Source organism: Lissotriton helveticus, chromosome 7 (assembly GCF_964261635.1).
Source record: "Lissotriton helveticus chromosome 7, aLisHel1.1, whole genome shotgun sequence".
Classification (NCBI taxonomy): domain Eukaryota; kingdom Metazoa; phylum Chordata; class Amphibia; order Caudata; family Salamandridae; genus Lissotriton; species Lissotriton helveticus.
Genome location: NC_136068.1, coordinates 716,035,956 through 716,053,316, shown reverse-complemented (window position 1 = coordinate 716,053,316; position 17,361 = coordinate 716,035,956). Strand labels below are relative to the sequence as shown.

The 17,361-nt window shown below is 43.8% G+C and overlaps 1 protein-coding gene across 1 annotated transcript in view; it reads right to left on the bottom strand.

Moving 5' to 3' along the window:
* Window positions 1-17,361, bottom strand: part of PPP2R2B (protein phosphatase 2 regulatory subunit Bbeta) — a 304,244-nt gene that overhangs the window by 50,149 nt on the left and 236,734 nt on the right. The window contains exon 5 of the mRNA XM_078653298.1: window positions 12,019-12,118. Within this exon, the coding sequence (XP_078509424.1) occupies window positions 12,019-12,118 (100 nt within the window). The remainder of the gene's footprint in view (window positions 1-12,018; window positions 12,119-17,361) is intronic.

The following is a 17,361-nucleotide window of genomic DNA, read 5'->3' as shown; positions in this document are numbered from 1 at the left end:
ATAAAGTGTTGTATTCACTCGAATATGTGAAGCAGTCATAGTTTTTAACTTAGTTACAAAGGGTCCAGGAAACACCTTGCAAATGCGGAGAAGTGCCACTGAGTCTCTACTTAGTGTCAAATATACAAACATTTATAATCAAATTCTTCTGCTTACAATCAGTGTGACAAGAAGCCAGTGGCGGCTCCTCCGCTAAAGCGGAGGAGCATCACCCCACTGCTTTCTAGCAGTGCCACTAAAGAAAAAATAAAATGATAATAACGCTAAGTTATTATCATTTTATTTTTTCCTTGTTGCGGCAGCATTGCGGGCAGGACGGGCGAGGCTGCTCTGCTGACAAAGCAGGGGAGGGGAGGAGTGGTTTGCACTCCCTAAAGTGTGCATGAATGTTCTCAATGCAAGCAGCCTTACAGCCTGCATGGAGAACATGCCCAGCCCCCTATTCCCTGGCTGAGCGCCAATCCACGGCACTCAGACCAAACACAACGCTTCATTGCAGCGTTGTCATTGGCTAGTGAGAGGCTGGGAGCCGGGTGCATCCTGCTTCCTGCCCTGAAAGCAGGACAGAGCACCGAGACGAGGCGATGGTGGGTGGCAGTGACAGACAGGTGTGTATTTTTTTGTTTATTATTTAATTCCCTCCCATGACCCACCCCCAATGCCTTCAAATACAAATGCAAGAAGCTACGCCCCAATACGGTGGCCAAGTTCTTTTGCAAAGGTGCCTCTTCTATTTACCTTCTATGTTTTTTGGCAGTTCTATATAGCATGAACTTGGCCCAAGTGCACCAAATCACATTACACAACGTTTGATTTATGCTTATTTAGGCATGTGGGTATTAAGTGATGTGCCCAGAATCACAGGATGTTGTGCCTTTGTCAGGACTCAAACTCGGTTCCCCAGTTCCAAAGTGAGTAACTTTTGTCTTTAGGCCACATTTCCTACCTTCCACTCTCCTTTTCATATAAACGTGAAAATAATTACGGAACCATTTTCAAATTTCAGCTCTATGAGATGGCCCATACTGTATTTCTTTTTTCATGCACGCTTTGTGTGGCTATACTGCAATGTTGGTTACTACTTTGGTAAAGCACTGAAGTCTGCAAAACTCATACCTTCTCTATTTTAACTACTATTTTAACTATTTGGAAAAACATTTGTCCATTCCTTAACTTTTCCTGTATAAAAGCTCAAGGAGATGTAACCTACTACGGTCCATCTGTAGCGTCAGACTGCGTGAAAGAGAATGAGAGAGACCATCAGCTTGACAGAAGTCCATTGCACATGCTTGTGTTACAGGGTACCGCTGGTTAAGCCAGCCCTCTAATTCTGAGTGGGAGACCATGAGTGATGCACTGTATTCTCTCCCAATGTCCAGTAATCTACCTAATTTGCAGGTCTCAAGCAAGCAAGACCAGTTCCCGCCATGCCTAGTTCTCTCCATTATCACTTTTCAAGTTTGAGGTTCTGCCACCTTAGGAAATAGTGGCCATTTACTGCTAGATTTCTATTCTATGGGCTCTGCTGAAAGACTAGAGTGATGTGCAAGCAACAAGTGTTGTTTAATCAGTGGCAGCTCCTCCGCTATGGTGGAGGAGTGCCACCTCCCCTGCCAGCACCCTCAAAAACCTGAAAAATAAAACGATAATAAAACACGTTTTTAACCCATTTTATTATAGTTTTATTTTTCTTCTATGTGCCGAGTCTTGGGGACAGGGCCAGGGAGATGAATGGCAGTGAGGGGGAGTGGTGTGCTCTGCCTTCAGTAGGCATGTGGGTTAGGCTGGCCGTCTGAGGTTGGCCAAACCGACATGCGCACTGAAGGTGTCTCCAACCTGAGCTGCCTTGCCGGGTTGGACACAGCAGGCACAGGCTCCCAGTCTCCCTGGGAGTGCAAATCGAGAGCACTCAGGCCAATCCTGAAGCTGCTCTCATGCTGCGGAATGCAGCATCAGCATTGGCCACAGGGAATTCTCGGAGCCTGCCTGCAGAGGATCAATAGAGCCCGATGCGGTAGGATTTCGTTTGGAAAGGTCATGAATGAACTTTAAAACAAATAGGTTTTTCCATGGATAAGACTTCGTTATAGACCGAGCCACTGAACTTATGCAACAACAGAGGGCCATTTTATGTGAAGGATTGGCAAAATGATGCTGCAACAAAAAGGCAAGTTCTGCAACAGATGCAGGATTATGTGGCAAATCTATAATTTTGTCGAAAATGCTTCAGAATCACATAATTCCAGTTGCCCCGATTGGAATAAATAAGGCTACTAGAATGGCCTAGAATAATCCTGTACCAAGGAGTTAGATTCACCTCTAAATAGTAGACTTGAGATGTTGGTAATGTTAGCGAGACACTGAATGAGCCTTTTACAACATTCGTTGGTCTGTAGTATCTGCTTTGATGATGCTGAGATGTACAAATGAATGGCAACCCCTGGAAGTGGGGGTCATGGGTAAATAAAATAAGCTTGATTTGTGATACGGAGGCCGTCATTGCTCATTTAGGTCTCCGGGCAGATCTGGAGAGGTTGGCAAGATCGCCACTGTAATCAAATAAGGATTTCTGAGGGGCTCCCACGGGAACCGACAAAAGGCAATCTTATTATTTCATAAGATTGACTGATATAAATAGCACAGAGCAGAAGGGGGAAGCACAGTCAAGAGCTTACAACTATGAAATCCCACGGGGAAAGGCGGGGTTTAAATGACATCTATGTTATCTTGTCCCTTTCAATCAAGAAAGAGTAAGTTTATATCTCAAAATCCTGCTCTGGCCTTAAAAATAGGCAATCGTTTGCAGCTCTTTATATTAAATACTAAAATTTCAGTTCACAGAATGTCGTAAAATGCTGTTCATAACACGCGAGGCGGTAGTTAAGTGGGTGGAGCACCTTGTATAAATTGTTAATATCACTACTGAGGAAACCTGAACATAATATATTATAATGACTGACGTACGAACCCTGCTTACCACTGCACAGGAAAGAAACAAATTGAACAACAACGAACTTCAAGCACCACTTTTATTAGAAGTTTGCAAATGGTTTACACAAACACAAACCGTTCAGCCACGGGTATTTGATATTTAATTCCTCATTTATTGAGACCGAAGCAGAGAGAGGCAGAACGGAAGAGATGAAGAAGAAAAGGCAATGAGGAAGAGAGACCGAAAAACAGAAAAGTGAGCCGGGGAAAAAAGGACACAGAGAGAAACAGTGAGACAAATACAGCGAGTGAGAGCAAGAAAGAGTTGGAGATGGACAGAGGAACAAAGCGAAAAGGGTAGATACAGAGAAGCAGAGACTGGAGAAAGAACAATGGAGAGAGCGAAATAAAGAAAAAGAGGTGTATTGTCAGATAAGCACAGAATGACAGAAAGAGATAAGGCGACAGACAGAACGTAAACAGAGAAAATGAGAAACAGGTAAAATAAGGTGAGAAAGATCTATAGTTACAAAAGGCACAGATGGAATGAGAGAGACAGATACAAAGAAACATAAAGAGCAAAAACATTTACCGAGACGGAAATATAAGCAGAACGCAAGATAGACAATAACAGTGATAAAACATATGCATACAACAAGAACAGATAGACAGTTATGGATAAATAGAGCCACATGAAGACACCTAGGGATGAAAAATCAGATGAAAAGCGACAAACAGGCAGACAACCGGCTGGATGCTGCGGTGTCCTCCTAACGGAAAGGACCCTCCTGCCCTCGTGAGGCCGGCTGCGGTGATCACCTGCTCGATATATTACACTGATTGAGTCCGGGCCGCTGGAGTCTTCATGTGCGACTCGAGCGCGCGCTTCCTCGCGGGCCTTGCACAGAGTGCGCGAGCCGCTCGCGCGCCTGCTCTGAGGAGCCCCGTACCTGCTGATGAGGGGAGTAGGCAGGGCTTTAAGTGGGCCGGGTCTGAAGGGGTCTGAGCACCGGCAGTTTTTTTAAGGGGGCCTCGAAACGGGTCTCTATCGGGCTCTGTTTTGAGCCTTGGCACAGGCGGTCCGTCTTTTTTTTTGCGGTCACTGCAGTGGGAAAAAAGTGCCAGCTCGCAAAACAGCCGATAGAGACCCGTTTCCAGACAGCAGGCACTTCGATGTGCGCTGCCCTCACTTCTCACTAGCAGAGAAGTTACATCCATGACGTCATGCCAGGTGAGCGTTGTAGGGGAAGGGAAATCCTTTAAAGAGTCATTTTCTTTCTGGATTTCCCTTCTCTTTCTGAAACGCAAGAGCAGCAAAATTGTGGGAGGGTCACCAGGGCTTTAAGTGGAAGCTTTTTCAATATTATGTGTAAGAGGCCATAGTTGCAGCTTATTTATCTTATGCAACTAATAACCATTGACAAAGCCAATAGTCCTGCCTTGTTGTAGGTATGATGTTACTTGTATCTTATATCTGGATGCAATGACAGAAACAGCAAAATACAAGTCGGGCGGCGCACTATGATAAACACAGATTTTTAGCGTAAGTGTTTTAAAGTCACGCCCCTAATTACACTGGCCACGCCCCTTTGAGAGACCCCCCAGTTTTTTCATCCCACTTAAAGCCCTGGGAGTAGGGATAGCAGTCCGGCTCAAGCGGCGCCGGGATATGGGAACTGCCAGCTCGGAGCCTGAGCCTAATGTGACGGGCCTGCCGTCTAATGCAAACTGACATCTGCAATGATGCATCATTTGCCGCCCAAGGACTCTGCGCAGCCATCTGGGGCGAGAGTCCAGCGTCTCGCGCGCGGGCCGCGGGGAGCGGGCTGTCAGTCACGCGGCCAGGGCGGCCTCGAGGAGGCAAAGGTTCAACTCGCGCACCTCATCCGCAAGAGGCGCGCGGACCGTGGCTTTCTCATCACGAGCAGGTGAGCCGTGAATTACCTGACTGGAATCCCGCCACCTGCCCCGGTGAGGCTTCACAGCCTCTGCCTCTGGATCCCTTAAACCTCAAAGTGAGTCCTCCTGAAATTGTGTTGAAGCACGGCTGGTCACCTAAGTAGGCCTGTAATGGAATATTAGCAGGGGCAAAATACCCCAAATATACCACCAGCACCTTCAGTGTAGTGAGAATGGATGCCTTTGGGACTTCTTAACAATCGAACTCTCAGTAATAAACTGGATAATGTCATTGCTACTTTCTGTTACTCTTATTACGCACCACAGCTAAGAGTCAAGGCGAATGCTGATAAGGAAATGCCTCTTTCTGCATAATCATCCCCAACATTTTGGACTGATGCTGCTGGTTTTTTGATACAGAGTGCACTGAGGCCCGCTAAACAGTCCTCAGTGCCAGTGTTCTAACCCATTACTACATGTATGTTGAATTGGCTAACTCCATTTGGAATAAGTTGAATTACTTATAAGTCCCTAGTATATGGTACCGAGGGTACAGAGGGCATTGAAGACAGAGTGTCCCGCCAGGGCTGAAGTACTGGTGGTGCCACTCTGTATGTGACAAAGCACAAAATGGCTCCCAGCCTGCCACTGCAGGCTGGAAAATTAGTTTTAAAAGTGGTTGTTCGACTTGGCCTTATAAACCAATGGCAAAGCTCCCAATCCCGTCTACAATATATGAAAGTCTACCCTAAGAAAGGCATATGGATGCCTAAGGGAGGGAGCTGTATATTATTAACCCATTTACCACGGCGAATATTTTGCCGCAGTGCGGGCGTTCCATGGAGTGGGCGGGCTGCGTCAGCCGTTGGCCGTTCGCAGCACCAGGGAGGTAGTGCTCGCGAGGGCCAACGGGAGCACGGAAGGGGTTAAGTAGGACATGTACTTTTGACATGTCCTAACAGCAAAACGTCCAAACTGGTGTTTTTGCTGTGGAAAAGTTAGTAGGCCGTTGGCTAACACAGAGTTACCGGCTGACACCTCAGTCCGGCTAGCTTCTAAATGGAACTAATAAAATGGATACTTCAAGATATCAAATTAATCATGGCATTAAACCTGACTTGATGCCCAAGTTGAAGTTAATGTTACTTTTAAGAAAAGGCAACATTTAGAAAGTTGCCACTCTGTCGTCCAGTTTGTCCAGTGTCCATGCATGATTGCTGGCTATGACACAGCCTTCTGCCCTCCTGGAGAGTACTGTGAATTACTCCCAGGCTCAGGAACAATAGCAGCCTGCTTCAGAGGGCGTTGTAAGCTTCCTCTCGCAGGAAGCCACACAGGCTGTTGGCCCAAAAGGCGAGCTTCAAAAGTGCAGCTGTCTTTGGTGGGCGATCACACTCCTGAAGGGCTGCCCCTTTGTTCAGGTAGACAGGCTGGCGGCGGGAACGAAGAGGGGAGACCAACGCCTGAGCCAGTTTTCTCGTGGGCATGTAACGTACAGGTAGTCACACCTCTAGGGAGCACTGCCAAGCTTCTAACATCCAAGAAAGGGTTCAGACATCTTGAGAGTGGCCAGAATAGTTCACTCTGAGATTGCTAAATGTCACACATCCACACCTTTTGCTAGCAAATAAATGACTCTGCCTGTGGGTTCTAGCTCATGGAAAAGTCATTTCTGAGCCCCTGACCAAAGAAGTGACTCCATTGGTCAGTTGACTGACCCCCATGGAGCTAGCACCAGGGCCATCAAAGCTGAAAAAGCCCACTTTGGCAAGTCAGTAGCCACATTCTTCAAATTGCTGTTGACCGCCGCAGGGTGAACCAAGAGACGGACCGTTCCTCGACTGCCACCAGGTACACCTGATTCTTTTGGACCTGGGAGTGTCCTCTGTGTCCAGATTGGTCACCAAAGATGGGCCCCAGCCTTCACCAAAGGATACTGCTTGACCCACTGATTTTGGAGACTGGTAGGACAACCACAGCAGGCCTTCTACTGGCTCAAAGAGGACTTCGAGGGACACCGAGCCCTGTGGCTGAAGTCACCCATGGACCGTGGACTGAGTAATAACCACAAGGACACCCCCGTGAACTACAAAGCACCCAGAGCATCTTTCATGATCCTCAGCATACTGTATCCCCAACATCAGGACTACTCCATTGAAGTCTATAGTGGTCTTGATGTAAAGTATGGAACTGGACTTCAGACTGCTTTGGTGCCCAGGTGACAGCCCAAAAACATCTTATTGGCCCCCGACCTTCTCCCTGCTGGATTTGGTCTCCCCACTCGGACCGGCATAACCGAACACAACTCTTTCAAACTTTTCTAAACTTTAGAGTTACCACTGCTTTCTTGCTCTTTGACCTAAAAAGCTGAGATTTACATTTTACTTAAAAATCCATCCATATCTCTGGGACCCTCCAGGGGATTTTGCTCATCTTGGTGTCTAAAAATTCATAAAAATATAACTTCTTTTTCTAAATTGGTGTTGGATATCTTTTGTGTTGAGTGGCTTTCTTATTTTGTTGTTTGGTGCTTCTAAGTGCTTTAAACTAGTTCCTTTCTTTAAGCCTTGATGATCAAAGCCACAGATACCCATGGTGGAGTTAAAGGTTTTACAAATAAGCCGGAATAGACCCAAGACTGTTGTGAGAGTGTATTACATGGTGAGGTCGCACAACCATAACATGTAATACACTACAATTCTCACAATGCTATTACCACAGCCTTACTTAACACCTTAACATTCACTACTGTTGGATTATCCATCTGCTACCTTCAACTGACAGAACTGCAGGGAAGGTGACCTTCATTTCATGCTTATTAGGCTATTACTACGTTCTTGGAAATGACAACATTTGCAGACTCCAAAGAGCTCATGAAGCAGTTGTCACATTATAGTCAGGCAAGCACTACAATGGCCATATTTCTCTGGTCCTTTAAATTAATTCCTGGCTCCCAGTGGTGCTTTACTCTGAATTCAAATCCCTCTGTTTTGTGTTCTGTGCTTTTAACAAGACCTTCCTTTGATCATGTAAAGATTAAAGGGACCATCAAATGGGCAGTCTTACATCACTGAACATTTCCACCATTAGACCTTCTAGGATGTTGCTTGGTTGAGGATGTAAGGTGGATTTTGAGATCTACTGTGACATAATTCACTGGGCGACATCACGTGTCATTATAAACCCTGCCCATGTGCTGTATGGTCTGCCACTGAAACATTCTGCTTCTTCCATGGTAGTTCAAGGGAAGAGCCCTTGTTATGGTGGCCCCAGCACTGAATCCACTTGCCAACCTTTGAAGCCTTATTGATATCTAGCTCTTTACTTGACCTTGATTAACCCTTGCCAGTGGCACGTGCCCCAGAGTGGCAAAAATAAGTAAAACTCCAGGATCTGTGTAGCACAGAGACCTCGTCTCCCAAAGTCTACTTCGTTAAATGCCATCCTGGAAAGTTAATTAGATTAAATCAGCCCTAACGTTCCTACAGAGTTACTAGATACTAAACAACAAATATGGTGATAGAACTAAACAAGTGATGTGATGGTGCAGGTTGTAAAATTACACCAGTAGCAAAAAACGTGCATATAATAAGGTACATATTCAAATGGAAGAGTTACATGATGCCAGGACAGTGCCAGGTATCCGACTGTTAATTACACGATAAAAATCAATTGTTACATATGTGTGATGCTGTGACAACATATTTTGGCTTTTTATTTTTGTTTGAGTAAACCTTCATAGGGATGAAGCTACAAGTTCTGGGATACGAAATCATGTAGCAATGCTTATTTAACTTGCGGACCACAGTCGCAATGTTACTTTGCTGGCTTCTATAATTTCTTTGGGGCTCTATAAATCTCTGCACGTTTAGTAGAGGTATTCTAAATGCAGGCAAGAAGCCTTGAAAAGCCAGACTAAAGTATAGAGAAGATTTATGTAGCTCGGCTTTAGTTTGAAAATGTGAAATATTGCAGGATTAGCGTGAGCTATGATGATGTGCATGTCTGGCACCCCTGCACTGCACCCAAACACAGCATCCTCTCTCCTGCAGGGCTTACAATCATGATTCATAGTGTTGGCACCCAGACACCACGATGCTGGGAAGCGAGCATCCCACAAACATGACTGGAGGTATTCTGTATCCAGTCTATATATTTTTATGTAGGACACAACATGGTCTTCTTTGATTTAATATAACATGACAAAGATACACTTGTTCAAAGACTAAAATGATTATTGGGAGCAGTACGTTGAATACTTTTGTATGATAAGGGGCAGGAAGGGAACTGAAAATTGATGTTTCGAAGCAGGCATCGTCTTGAGTAATGAGGGCATGTAACAGCTACATTTGTAATGCACAACAAACAGTGTACAGTCAAATGCATGGATTGTTGCAACTTTGTTTATTAGTCATCAATGATTTATATTAGATAGCTTTTTAATGCTGAAAGGGGTCGGGAGTATTGGGAACAGTGTCTAAATGACTCATGATAAGTCATACCGGGGACCTAGTTTTCTAGGCATCTAGTTTGTCGACCATCAGTCATGTGAAGCAGGAGTTTTCAAATTCCATTGTTGTTTGTAGAAGGTGTTACACTACAGTATCAACGTTTTTTTTATTTTGACCTCCAAAAATATTAAAATCTAGAATATCAACTGCCACTACATTGTCAAAACAATCTAAAAAAAGCATCAATAGGTCAAAGTTGGTTTCTAACTCACGTGTTTGAAAGCAAGTTGTATAATACACAGAAAAGGGGAACACCCAGGTGAAGCCGAAAATCATCAATATGACTTTAGTCCCTGTGAAGGCTGGTTGTTCCTTTGAAGTGCAATTGTATAGCAATTCATGCACTTGACAAATATTAATTTATTTAATTATTTTTCATAGAGTTGGCTTGAAGTTTGACACACAAGTTCAGATGATAGTTGTTTGATGGTGGGATCCTGATGGGCATACTTCTATGCATAGTTAAAGATGCGGCTTGTGCCAACTTTAGGGTAGTTCTGAAAGAGTGGCTTCAGCTCTCTTGAACTACTGTAATGACCTCTTTTTCATTGGAGGGGGTGGGAAGTCTGATTGTTATGCCACCATGTTTCTTCTAGTTATATTAGGTTTGAGTGATCCGATTCGCCTGACATGACCAAAGGCAGAAGCCAAGGGAGTAATTCTGAGGCAACTTCTAAAGGGCTGGCGGACCATGACCCCTGAACACCTTTAAAATGGTGATGAATATTTCGAATTTAATTTTCTGTGCTGCTGGAACAACTGCACCTCTTTTAGTGCAGATGTACTAGGGACCTGTTTCTTTATTGTCAGGGAGAATCCAGCGTTTTGATTTCAAATCATTTGGAGCTTCTGGACTGCATTTTCAGGGACACTGATGTAGATAATTTTGGGGTAATTCAGCCGAATCACATGAACGTCCTGATAATGTTGTTGTGGTGGCATTTTGGTAGAAAAAGATACATCCTTCTGAATATCATCAGTTAGTAGTTATACATAGAGGGCAATTAGTTAGAATACAATGCAAAAACACAGCTGTATATCTTCCTTACACCTACACTACACATCAAGCAATCAGCACGGTGCCAAAAGCCATCCCGAGCGTAGTGATTCACTCATCAATACAAAGTCAAAACAGCTTATTTCAACATAGCCTCTCTGTTACACTCACAATATATTTTTCAGACAGAAGCCACTGTACTAAAGGATTTACATGTGACACGGTATTTCTCACAGCTGGGCTATAACCAAAGAACAACAGTATCAAATCTACTCTCAATCGATATATTCTCAGGTGCTATATGAAACATCTAAAAACCGACTACTGTGTGAAAAAGTCCCATTATACTGCATTAGCGGTTTGCAAGGCATACTTATGGCACATTTATGCGATACAACTACCAACAACATAACACAGCATAATAGACCTCATCTGATGTTTTGTGTCCACTAGTTAGGTGGACTTCACATGAAGTGTTGTGTCAAATCATTTTGCAAGATTTACCTAAAGGCTTGCATCTTATCTTAGTGAGACCTCACCTTTAGTATTGTGCTCACTTTTTAGTGAGCTCACGTCACTGCTGTGTCCCCTAATTAGAATGAACCCACTGGTAGATTTGTGTCCCTTCATCAGTGAATCACGCGCTAGTGTTGTCTCTCACCCTCTAATTGACTCAACCATGATTGCCGGACACCCCTGATGCTGTGTCTTTAGTGCACACACTAGCTTCACCTTCATTTCTTGTTTTGCATTGTAAAACAGTGGCATGGATTTCCAACATGGCTGAAAGCCACCAGCAGAGGTACAGAAACAAACATCTATCCGCCTTCTAATTCCATCACTAATCGCTCTGCACAACTGCGAGTGGCTTCAGTGCGTATCGAAGGCTCTCTGTTTACCATAGTTAAACAAATTGTAATTTAAATGAGATAGCCGTGGTACAGGAACGCCTGCGGGCGGAGAAGAGAGTGTGACCTTCAGACTGTAGATCGCATGGGGGAAGGTGGAACTTACTACGAGAGGAGGAGACACAGAAATGGCAAACAATGCAGACATTTCATAATCAGAAAAACATCTATTGACCCTCAATTGAAAGTCAGGTGGAGTGCTTCAAAAGACGCGCGCCTTTATTCAGCATTAATGCATGTGCAAATGCAGAATTTAAGCAAGTGACAGTACAAACGTCGGGCTGCATAGTTTGATATTCAGTTTGCTGAACCGACGAAGTAGGAACTGCTTAGAGGCCAGCAGGGTGTAGAGTAAGTCATTTGCATGCCAGAGACTAGAGTACCTCCCATATTTGAGGTACTACCAAGAAGAGGAATTACTGAAGGAACAAACAGAAATGAAGGAGTAAGCAGTGGAAGTAACCACAGCAATTAGGTGGACCATTAAAGACTTTGACATACTTCAATGTCTTCTGTAACAAGCGGAGACAAAGCGAAGAACGAAAAATGTTTACTCCATTTACAATACAACTTCCTAACTGGGCTGAACTTGACTGCGGATTACAGTGGCGGCCGGTACATGTAAACACAGTGGGGTGGGGCGGGGTGTGGTGGGGTAGGGGTTAAGTCGACAGACAATGGAATATGTATAATTAAATCATTAAATAATACCTATTCTGTCATCTGTCTGCTTCCCCCTCTGCCGCTCCCTTCCCCACCTCACCACGCTTACCTGTGCCGGCCGCCACTGGTGGATTAGTGTAATCAAAGGGAGGTTCTGAAGAGTAGGACAACTTCATTTTGAACATCTTGACCTCAAAGATGCTAACTGCCTAAACAGAGAAGATAATCTAGTTGTGGCTGTCAAGTAATGCATTATTTTTGTGACCTCTTTGAAATGCTATGAGATGGCGATCTGTGAAATGCCATTAAATAGCTTCATAGATTCATACAGTGATTCTGAAATCAGGGCGCAAATCACGAGTTACAGGTTTGATTCCTTATGAGCCTATCTTAGCCTTTCGTCATTCTGAGGTCATTGCAATAAACGTAATTGACACTGAAGAAGAATACCTTCTTTGTTCTGTGCAACAAAGTTGTGTGACTAAGTCCTATATTGTTACAACAACAAAAGATAACCATTAATATTTATATGGGAAGAGTGAGACAATGAAAAAACTGATGCTTGAAAATGATGGAAACAGTTATGTGAACGCTTCTTAACTACTAGGATTTCCATTGTATAGTGTTCTATGCCCTATGTGAGCCACTGCAGAATAGGACTAACCATATGCAAATGTGCCTTATCCCATTCCTATAGGAGGAGCCATTTAACAGTTTGTCTGTGACCTGTTTGCACGGTAACCATTGCAACCCCAGAAAGGTTTCAGCCTTTCTTGGACCTCATCAGTGAAGTGCAATCCATAGACACAAATAAGTCAGGACCCACATCTAGGGACGCCCCCTCTCCTTCCTAGGAAGGCTCCCTTTGACAATGACAACTGATTGGTTCTTTCAAAGTGAGCTGAGGTATATTTGCATATGGTCAGTCCTTGACTGTAATTGCACCAGAGTGAGCTAAAACTATGCAATGGAATACGACCCAGAGGAATTCCTAATGGTAAAGAAGTACTGGCTGAAGCATATACATTAATGTTATTGTCTTAGATAGTTGAAAGAGAAATGTTCAGGGAAAAGCATACATTTGACATTATAAAGACATGCACAGTTTATTGCAAGGCTAGTGTTTCCTAACTGTTCACCACTCAAACTGCAATTCAAAGCTGGTATCCTCCTGGCACTGCAAAGAAATCGTGAAGCTCGTCGAGACATTCCTTATTCAATTACCAAGCTAACCTGCGGGCCAATATCTGGCATTATGTGCCCATTATGAGAGGGTAATTCAGTGTAACAACCTGCATCAAGTACAAACGGGGAACTGTCAAATAGCATAAACCAACAACAAATTAAATTACTCTGCAATTTGCTGGAGAAGAGAGGCCAGTCGTTTTTGATTTCGCAAAGCGGCGTCTCAATTTGTATGCAAAAAAGCACATTTCCTCGACAGCATGCATGATCAGACTTGTTTGATTGGCTCGTGACATTCAGTGCAATCTCATTGCCCATGGATGGTTTATCTCACCGAGAGGGAATGAAACACTTAAGCAAGGCACAGTTTTTGTACAGTCCTTAATGCAGGCATTAAGAGTAATGGGGAAGAGGTAAACAAAGTGAATTGCCAAAGATTACACAATATAGCTTAGTTGGAAACTGAGAGAAACAAAAAATCAGTCCTCGTGGAGCAACTAGACCATATCATATCCTCCATTATTCTTTTTTAGGTTTGATTTGTACTGGTGCTTGTGCCGTTTGTGGCAGACTCGTATTCTATACGTGGTACAGGGGACTTTGGTTCATCCTCGTTCACCCATTGGCTCCTTTAACCATTGTTTTCTTTTCCTCAGCCATTGGCTTATGGCATCTTGAAACAGCCAGCAAAGGTACTTTAGCTTTACCTTCTTTCTACTGGCTGCTTGGGTGCTTATTTGCCTGCAGTGGACTGCACAAAGGGCTATTTTAAACTGCGCCATCACACATTCAATTCTGGATCTCATTCAAGCATAATGTTACCCAAAGGAATCTTTCTTTTAATGCTTTACACTGTGGCAGGCATTTGGACTGCTTTTGTCAGGTTTTGAGTATGAACATGAAACCTACTGCGTTTGACAATGCTTGTTGAGAGCATAACGCCATCCTTTCTGCGGGGACTGGTGGGTGGTGGTTCCCGACACAAGTTAGTTTTGCCACTAGGCCGACCTAGCCTTCCAGGCACAATTCATGTGCTTGAAGCCCACCAGTTTTCTCTCCCCAACATATTATCATAACACACAATATCAATTCCATTTGCGGGCGTGTTTTTTCCCAGCCCTAACACAATTTGTTAAATTCTGAGTACCAGTTAGGGACTAGACAACATTTTTCATCTCCGTCTCCGGGAGTGAGTTCTTTTCATATCAGGAGTATTTCTGCGTAGGATTTGGATCCATCCTTCAAGGAAACAATATTACTGACAAGGCCCAGACATGAACAAATTAGTGCCTGAGGGTCCGCGTGGAACCCAGCAAATCAGCCAGCGTACAGAGAGGTAAATATCCTCCATCAAACAGGAGTAAGTAGAGTCCCTTATGAGCACATCCATCACCTGCTGCACAACCTGTTTCAAAACAGTTTTGTTATATTTATGAAATGCATTACAGGCTCATCCCTCAACGAGTGCGCGGGGTCGATGAGCGAGTTCATGTGAAGCAAAATAAGCACTCAAAGGTCAGGGGAAGAAAGAGACAACCAAAGGGGGCTAGTCCTACCAGTGGAAAAAATTGAATCACAAAGTGAAAGATGCAAATTTAGTGGGATAGAAATAATTTAAATGTTTCAATTTCCAGAGGGATTGCATCTATAATTTTGCCATATTTTCACTACACTATCCACCCCTCAATGGAGCAATGAATGCAGCAGTGCGGATCTAATAATTGGTGCTGCGCATGTGGGTTTGGCTGGCCTGAGAAAGCCGGCCAAACCCCACATGCACAGTGAAGTCAGTGCCCATCACTCCCCTCCAGCCTATCAGCACCCCGGCCCTGCCCCCAAGCCTAGGCTCTAGAGAAAAATAAAACGATAATAAAACGGGCTTTAAACCTATTTTATTATCATTTTATTTTTCATATTTTTTAAAGTGCTGGCAGCGGGGGCGATGCTCCCCTGCCACAGCTTAGGAGCTGCTGCTGACTGCTAAGGGGAAAACATACCGGATTTAGGTGATTTTTTTAAACGTTTTGAACTGACAGGATATTAAATAATGTTCATACGGCATAAAACTGGCCAGGTGGCAACCTTATCCCTCACCCCTCTTAGACAACATGTTTCTGCCCTCTAGTGTGCTTTTTCAAGGACGCCAAAACAACACATTAACAAGTTGGGACAGCTGGTAATCTTGTGAGGACCCACATATGTGGGAGAGCAAAACTCATTGATGAAGGTGCCAATGAGGCATTATTGTGTGGTGTGGGGAAATTGGACACAAAAGCGAAGTAGTTTCTTCATTGAAAGGTAAAGCACAACCCTAATGAAATGAGGGGGATTAATGCTAACAATGTAAACATTTGGTCCTGATGAAAGCACTTGAAAGCATCACAAGTGCTGAAACATGTTGACTCTCTAGCTGCAGATAACTCCTTATGGTAAGCTATTTTTATTCTTCTTCTTGAAGGGCTTCTTGAATAAAGTTATGAGTATTTAGGCACCTCACACAATTTGAAGTTTGGTCCCATTAATGTGAGATTACTAACCCTAGATTGAATGAAGCATTACCCTGAGGGACAGCTAAATTTAGTGAATGAATATAAGACAGCACCATGAGTGCTGATGATTTCATAGAGACAGCTGTTACAGGAGTAAGCTTGAGGGACAGTTTCTCTAAGATTAATTACTTCCTGTTTTTTATGTTGGTGAATGTGCCAATGATGATACTGTTGGTGACTCAGTCATGAGTACATATAAGTGTTCACGAGGCACCTTCACTTTTCTCTCTTGTTATCTTTATTTATTTTTTTACACACCATTGTAGATAGATCTCTTGACTGATTTCAATTTTACTTTGAGTGGAGAGATGATTATACCTCCCATTGGATCAAGGACATACATTAGCCTTTGTCTCTTTGAGCTACGAGGCATGCTGTAGATAATGGATTACATATGGTTTGCTTGTAAGTGCTTGCAAGTGTCACTAACACCACCATTGTCAACAGACACTATATTTAGAAGCATTTAATATAAAAAAATGGCCGCCCTATTTACAGTGCCGCACAGTAACCCTAATGGCAGCAGTTTGTGAAGGGGGTCTGAAAAAGTCAGCAAGAAAGGAAAACATGGAATGGGTAGAAGCATGGACGCGACTCTTAGAGAAAACCGCATGTTGGATACTGACGAAAATGTCTAACGGTGATGACACATACTGTAACACTTCACAGAAAGTATTGTGTTTGTGTTACCTGACAACTGTGTCTCAGGACCAACAGGGCTGTTGGAACCCAGTGATGGTCTGTTCAGGCAATGGGGTTTCTCAAAGCCCTAACTCTCTAGCAGTGAAGAAACCTAAAATATGCAAAACTACAACCAGCAGAGCGGCATCATTAGCTGAGCACACGGTGACCAGGTGGCAGGGAGGTTGTTTAAATAAATAAAATATTGCCTTCTGTAACTTTGCAGTATGTATTTATTTCAAGTGACTGCATTAAACTAAATTAACAGGATACAATGATTTGCACAAGAAAAGCCCAGGGCTGAAAACGCAATGTGCGGGTACCAAAGGGGTTGTAAAGTGAACACTGCAGTTTCGAACCCTAGCAGGGCTTCCTTAGCTTGTCATGTTCGCAAGGTTGATAAAAACGAGTACGTTTTAGTTGGTAATTAAGGTCAGAAAACGAATGTATGTAGTGTGCTATACTATTCAATAATTATGGCATTTGAAAAAAGGATCTGGCGAAAATAACAGACTAGATGACTTGGTAAATTCAAACGTGCCCGAGGTGTCCCCAGAAGAGTTCCACAGGTGGTGGAGCTGCAAAACCTCGAAATGAAACAGGGGCGTGATCAAATACAGATCGCAGTGAACAGCTTTCTTGTATATGTTTGTGTGGTGCGCACATATTTCTTTTTCCTGTCCTTTCTGCTGCTTCACGGTGCCGGGGCAGGAACAAAGGCCCTGTACCCTGTGTTTCTTTCATTTCACTCTCATTACTCCTGGCGTCTGCTGGGGCTCTAGGGTGGATGGCTCGGTATTTTTTCGCATCCTTCGGCACGTGCAGGGAGCGCTCCCGAATAGCTTAGGGGAAAATGCAATTCCGAAGGAGAATAAGGCAATTTAATATTATCTTCGGCTCTGCGAGACAGACGCCTGTGGCATTCTGGGGCAGAGCCAGGCGGGCACGAACCGGTGTCTTTGGAGGCCTACTTCTAGGGCGACCAGATGCAAACAAGCATTTGCCATGCAATAGGTCCGGTATTAACGTGAGTTTCA